General features: G+C 50.2%; 2 protein-coding genes across 4 annotated transcripts in view; one reads left to right on the top strand and one right to left on the bottom strand.

Moving 5' to 3' along the window:
- Window positions 1-4525, top strand: CCNI2 (cyclin I family member 2). Its single transcript, XM_087862462.1, has 5 exons — window positions 1-24; window positions 1468-1722; window positions 2109-2237; window positions 2750-2824; window positions 4352-4525. Exons 1-5 carry the CDS (start codon window positions 1-3, stop codon window positions 4523-4525), a joined length of 657 nt encoding a protein of 218 aa, XP_087718588.1.
- SEPTIN8 (septin 8) overlaps window positions 4309-6000 on the bottom strand; it is a 25724-nt gene continuing 24032 nt past the window's right edge. For 2 of the 3 annotated variants that reach the window (XM_087862288.1, XM_045794723.2), the window contains exon 10: window positions 4309-5659. In XM_087862288.1, coding sequence (XP_087718414.1) covers window positions 5494-5659 — 166 coding nt within the window. In that variant the 3' untranslated portion in view covers window positions 4309-5493. The remainder of the gene's footprint in view (window positions 5660-6000) is intronic. The other variant, XM_045794722.2, reaches the window with a different exon arrangement.

Genomic DNA, 6000 nt, shown 5'->3' with positions numbered 1-6000 from the left:
ATGATCTCGGAAGAGACGTGCAATGTAATTCTTACCTTTGCTCTTTTATAGGTAAGTTTCTTTCCCCCACTCTGGCTTCTTTCAAAATTTTTCTTTATCTTTGACTTTCTGTAGTTCGAGTATGGTATGCCTAGGTATTATTTTGGGGCATTTATCCTGCTCAGTGTTCTCCGAGCTTCCTGGGTCTGTTGTTTGGTGTCTAATATTACCTGGGGAAATTCTCAGTCATTACCACTTGAAATATTTCTTCTATTCCTTTTCTTCTTTCTTCTCCTTCTGACATTCCCATATATTTTAATGTAAATTTAATGTAATGTACATTTTTAATGAAGTATACCTTAAATAAAGAAAAGTGCACAAATCATAAATGTACAGCTTGGTCAATTTTCACGAAGTGAACAACATATCTGTGTAATCAGCATCTAAATCAAGAAATAGAACAAGACCAGCCCCTAGAAGCTCCTTGCGATCCTTTCCAGTTACTATCCACTGCCCCCTAACGGTAACCACTATCTTAACTCTTAATGTCATAGATTTTTTTTTTCTTGTTCTTAGGCTTTTACTAATGGAATCATCCAGCAGGACGTCTTTCGTACCTGCCCCTCTACAGTCGGTATTATGTTTGTGAGATCCTTTCTTATTGGGTATAGCATTCATCCGTTCTTTTTCGGTGTGGTGTAGTATTCCATTGTGTGAATATACAATTTGTTTATCCCATTCAATTGCTGGTGGACGTTTGGCTATTACAAATACCGCTGCCCTGAACATTATGTAGTTGTCTTCTGGGTGCACATTTTTGAATTTCTGTTGAGCATATACTTAGAAGTGAAACCGCTGGGATTCTACTCATGTTTATTACCTGTCTTTCCGGCTAGAATGTAAATTCCATGTCTATTTTATTCACAGTCATGTCCTAACACATTTCAGGCCTTCACTGAGTAACTGCTGATGGGGAAAGATGGACGCATGAAGGAACTACTTTGTGAGGAAGATACTGTCTCTTTTTAAGAGATGAGGTAACCGAGACTGAGAGTTCAAGTCACTACAGGCGATCGCACAAAGTCAGAATTCCATCTCAAGCTTGTCTGACTGAGGAGCGCTCTTGACGCTGCTCTACCCGGTCCTGTGTGTCCCAAAGACGTCCTGTGAGGTAAGACGCAGGGTCCGCGGCCGGGTGTCCTTCTCCAGGGCCGGCGTGCTCCCCAGCTGCCCCGTCCCGGGTTCGGGACTCTGGTCCTGGGGCGCGGGCCTCGCGCGGGAAAGACTCTCACAGTGGGCGGCGGGACCGGGAGCGCGGGAGAGGGGACCCCTTGGCTACGTGCGCGCGCTCTGGGCGCCGCGGCCCGGGAGCCAGGGCCAAAGCCGGACCGGCCGGGCGCGCCCGGGGCAGCTGAAGGCCGGGAGAGCCTGCCCCGCCCGGCTCCCGCGGGGCCCCAGCTGCAAGGCCGGGGCGCCGGGTTATAAAAGGCCCGCTATGGAGGGTCTCACCTGGGACTCGGCGCTCGCCATGGCTTCGAGAGAGCGGCTCCCCGCGCCGTCCCCGAGAGGACCCCGAGCTGCGGCCCCCGCCCTCCGCGCCGCTCCGGGTGCGCCGTCCCCGCAGCGACCTCTCGGGCCCGCGCCCTGGGAAGGGGCGGCCCTCTGGACGAGCGCCGGCTGGTCGCCCATCTGCAACTGGCCCTGGGTCGCGAGGCGCGCCTGTGGAGGGGCGGCCAACCCCAGGTAGCGGGCCCCGCGGCGGGGGCCTCCCGGGAGCGCTTTCACCCCCTTCCCCGCGCGCGCACGGGACGCGGCCGGGTTCCACCTGCGCCCGCGCCCAGGTGAGCTGCACCCGCGGCGCTGGGACCCGCCCCAGGTGCGGGCCGGGCACGAGGCACGAGGCACCAGGCGGCACGAGGCGGGAATCGCGGGCCGGTCTCGCCCAGGAGGAGGACCATCTCAGTCCCTGAGCGGCTGGGCAACGGCGAAGCGCTTAGTCCCACCGCAACTTAAGGTGCAGGGACTTCTCCCAGCCGCTCCGGTCACCTTCGGCAGACCTGCTCCACAGGCAGACCGAGACTGGCCACCGACGAACTTCCCGGCCCTCCCCTACCCCCTCTTTCTGGCAGGTCGAGATCTGCCACAAGGTCCGGGAACTCGTGTTGGGGCTCCTGGAGCTTAAGAACATTTTCGACTTCTCCCAGACTACTATTAACCTGGCTCTCACTACCTTCGGCCGCCTCCTGGTTTCATTAAAGGTAGGAGAGGCCTGTGAGGATGGCAATGGGGTGGGAGGGGAAACCTGACCTCTGTTATCCCGGATGCTCAGAGGCTCATAAACTAAGGAACTTGTTCGAAACGGTAGAACGGTAATGGGAACCTCTTTACATCGACTCCCCTGCCTGTCTGGCTCAGTGTCGACTGGCCTTCCGAGAGGACCTGGTTGGGAAAGGACTTACCGTATGATGAGATAGGAGGTGCTTGTCTGGGCCAGCCCGGTGCAGCCTGAGGCCAGGATGGGACTGTGTGTTCCCTGAGATGGTGCTGTATTTCCCACCATGGTTCATTCCCCTAACAAAGGACTATTGACTAGTCCCTTACGGTTTTGAAATCAGGAGCATATTTACTGCTCAAATCTAAAATGGCACTAACTTGTGGAGGAATACAGTCAATCTCTTTTTGAAAAAAGGAAAAAATGTAATTGCCTGTGCTTTACCATTTGTTTCTGGCATTCGTGTTCTGCTCAAATGTGTTTGTTCCATTCTTGCAGATAAGAGAGAGGATACTCCAATGTGTCATGGTTACCTCCTTGAGACTCGCTGCCAAAGTGAACGAAGAAGAGGAGGTAGGCATCCATTGCAGTCTGGTCTGGGCTGCTTTTGAAGTAGAGGAGTGTTAACATGGGAGCACTCAGACTTCCTGAAAAGTCTGTGTCCTTAGGAATGTTGGGCATGTTGGAAAATTCATTAACTTCCCAGGATCTCTGCTGTTCCTTCTTTAGCTTTATTGCACCCCAAGACCCCACGAATGGGCACTTAGAACAGCTGAATTCTCCTGGTCCAGCAGACCCAGAGGCCTGATCTCCTGCAGATGGACCTTACCTCCTTGGTTGATGTCTGATGTGGCCTCCCACCCAACAGAAGCATCTGCTGTTGAGCTAAGAAAAAGGCCTCCCAAACCATGTGGCCTGATGTCCACCCTTAGAAACTACATCTAAGAAATCTGTTTGAGACTTAAGGACTTGTCTGTGTCAATGAAGATGGTCCTCAGGGACTCCGGAACCCTTCTTTGAGAGGGGCAGGAGGGCCACATGCTGGGGGAGATGAGGCGCCCCCGCAAATGCTTCAGGATTGGTTGGACTTTGCAGTTTCACTGTGGTTTCCGATCAGGAGATTCTCTTTGAATACCCTTCTCAGACCCCCCTCCTTCTCTCTCTAAACTTATCCCCCTCTAGGGGATAGTGAAGTCTCTGTCATTTCCACAGGGTCCCCCCTGGCTGAGCTCAGGGTCTGAAGGGTCAGAAAAAAAATCACTTGTGTGTCCAGTTCCAAACCTTCCATAAAAGTGCTTTTAACCCCTGTTCATTAGAATATAATTTGTGCTCCCCCAAAGTTGCTTCTGTCCAACTAAAAATCAAGTAAATGAGCCTTAAAAGAAGCATCTGTGGAAGCTACGGTAATACTTTGTTTACCTAAAAAAAAAGGAGAATAGTCTTTGAAGCACCTGTACTTGAATGTGTAGTCATAGGCAAGCCTTACCAGTCCTTCCGGGAAAAAGTCATCGTTTTTCCAGAAATGAGCTGCCTTAAATCAAGGTTGAAGGGAATGTGGCTGCAGCTATGGTGTTGCCAAAACCTTAGGAGGTTTTGTGTCTGGTGTAGACCAGGAAGCTCAAAGGCATACTTTTTCTCTTTGGGACAAGAGAGGGATGGTAGGGATCAAGAACAGGAATGATAGGAACAAAAACCATGAGTGAGTTTGTGCAGCTGAACAGGGGAGACGGCACAGCCCCACCCTCAAAAGCACCTTTGGGTATGAGCTGGAGTGCATTTGGGGATCAAGACCTGTTCGCATTAAATCACTAGATTGTACACCTGAAATTAACATAACGCTGTATGTTAACTCCACTGGAATGAAAATGAAAACCTGTCTGCAGAGGGTGACCATGTGACACTCACTACACGTTGTCATCACCACCAGGGGACTTGACACACTGCCAAGATCTGACTTGGTTTCTCTTTCGGAAGCATTTTCTGTGGCAGGTCACCCGAAGACATTTCTACTGGGGTCATGGATGCCCAGTTCCCATGGATAAGAAAACAAGTTACCATGACATGATACAGCGCTTTGGCCTCTTTATTTTCTTTTTACAGTCAATTCCACACGTAAAAGACTTCTTAAAGCACTACGGCTCTGGCTATACCCCGAATGAGCTGCTGAGGATGGAGCTGGCTATTTTGGACAAACTGCACTGGGACCTCTACATTGGGATGCTGCTGGACTTCTTGACCATAGTGAGTACGAGGAGCTGGCCGAGTCCACCCTAGACTCATTGGTACCTTTGGAACAGCTGTTCACAACGTAGGACGGCCAAGCACAGGCGGGCACACACCCTAGCGCATGCACCACAGGGAGGTGACCCACGAGGCTCAAGACATGTGTAAGAGTGAAAATGTATCTTAAATCCAACACAGTTCCACCAGACTCCCACTTCTATAAGACATTAAATTAACTTTATAAAGATTTTTAGACGGCACTATTGTGGTGAGTTTCTCTTTTAAATACACACTGCAAAAATATTTAGCTTTCCATTCTATGAATACTGTACATAAAAAGCTGTCTGCTTTTGCTACACTTTACACACATTCACTTAGCTGTCTTTATTCACCTACACACAATCCTTATTGAGGCTTTAGACCATATTGATCTGGCACTTAAAAAATGTCGTATTACTTGGTATTTTTTTAGTTCGGGAATGATGGTCATTCTTAAGGATATGATCTGTTAGTAAGGCAAAATTATGCAATGTGGAAATGTCATGGGGTTTTGGTCTGTTATGAAGCATGAAGATTAAATCGCTAAGGGCTGTTTCATTATGAAAACTGGCCACTGTTGCCAAGTTGCAGTTTCTGCTCATGTCAAACAGATACAAGTAACTTTTCTGTTACCTTAATCTTGAATAGTATGCTTCTGTTTTCAGAATGGAAACATTGTCATCTAGGTACTTTAAGCTCATAATGACCATGTCAAGAAGCAGATTGTCTTTTCTCTCCAAGGCTGAAGCTCAACTTGGCCACAGAATGAGTATTAAGCCTCAAGTCCCTTGGGGGGCCATGATGGGAATGAAAAGGGTGGGGCAACATTTGGTGTTCCCTGATGGAAATTGAAATTGTTTGCACTTTTGGCCATTTATCTATGAAAGGTAGGGGTTTTTGGGTTCTAACATTAAAAACCACGGTCTCTAGTTCCACGCCCTGGTGATCGTGGGCTGGCCCCACGTGGTGGAGCTGCTGCCTCAGAGGAATCCTTCCCTCCACGTCGCGTCCCTGACCAGGCAGCTGCAGCACTGTATGGCGGGCCACCAGCTGCTGCAGTTCAAGGGCTCCACACTGGCCTTGGTCATCATCACCTTAGAGCTGGAGAGGCTCATGCCCGACTGGTGTACTCCTATATCTGGTCTGCTAAAGAAAGCACAGGTAGACATCAACTTCGCCCCAGACCAGGCTCTCCACTTCGCCCCTCTAGCTGATGCGCTCTGCCCCCCAAATGGTACACATCACCCTTCCCGGCGCTTGTGGGCTGCAGAAGATGCTCTGGCCACAGGGACTCTGTGAAGAGTCTCCCGAAGGGCCAGGCTTTGCACACTTGGCATGCCCTCTGGATGGGTATGGGATATATGTTTCCTTTACTGGACCAGTTGGTGGGTTTCTCTGACAGAAGAAGAGCTTTATGTCAGTGGCCGCCCTTGTAGTCAAGAGGCTGGGATGAAGCCGGGGGGACGTGTGCAGCTAAGGAGGAGGCA

This window comes from Ursus americanus, chromosome 5, assembly GCF_024610735.1.
Source record: "Ursus americanus isolate L20-20 chromosome 5, mUrsAme1.1.p, whole genome shotgun sequence".
In the NCBI taxonomy this organism is placed as follows: domain Eukaryota; kingdom Metazoa; phylum Chordata; class Mammalia; order Carnivora; family Ursidae; genus Ursus; species Ursus americanus.
The sequence above is the reverse complement of the archived record's forward strand: the minus strand, read 5'-3'. Positions and strand labels throughout refer to the sequence as shown.

What these genes read in the sequence shown, in the direction of transcription:
- CCNI2 (XM_087862462.1), top strand. Translation starts at nt 1, where the DNA reads ATGATCTCGGAAGAGACGTGCAAT. An exon ending in GCCTCCTGGTTTCATTAAAG is followed by an intron (nt 2,238 to 2,749) that starts GTAGGAGAGGCC and finishes CCATTCTTGCAG; the next exon opens with ATAAGAGAGAGGATACTCCA. An exon ending in AAGTGAACGAAGAAGAGGAG is followed by an intron (nt 2,825 to 4,351) that starts GTAGGCATCCAT and finishes TTCTTTTTACAG; the next exon opens with TCAATTCCACACGTAAAAGA.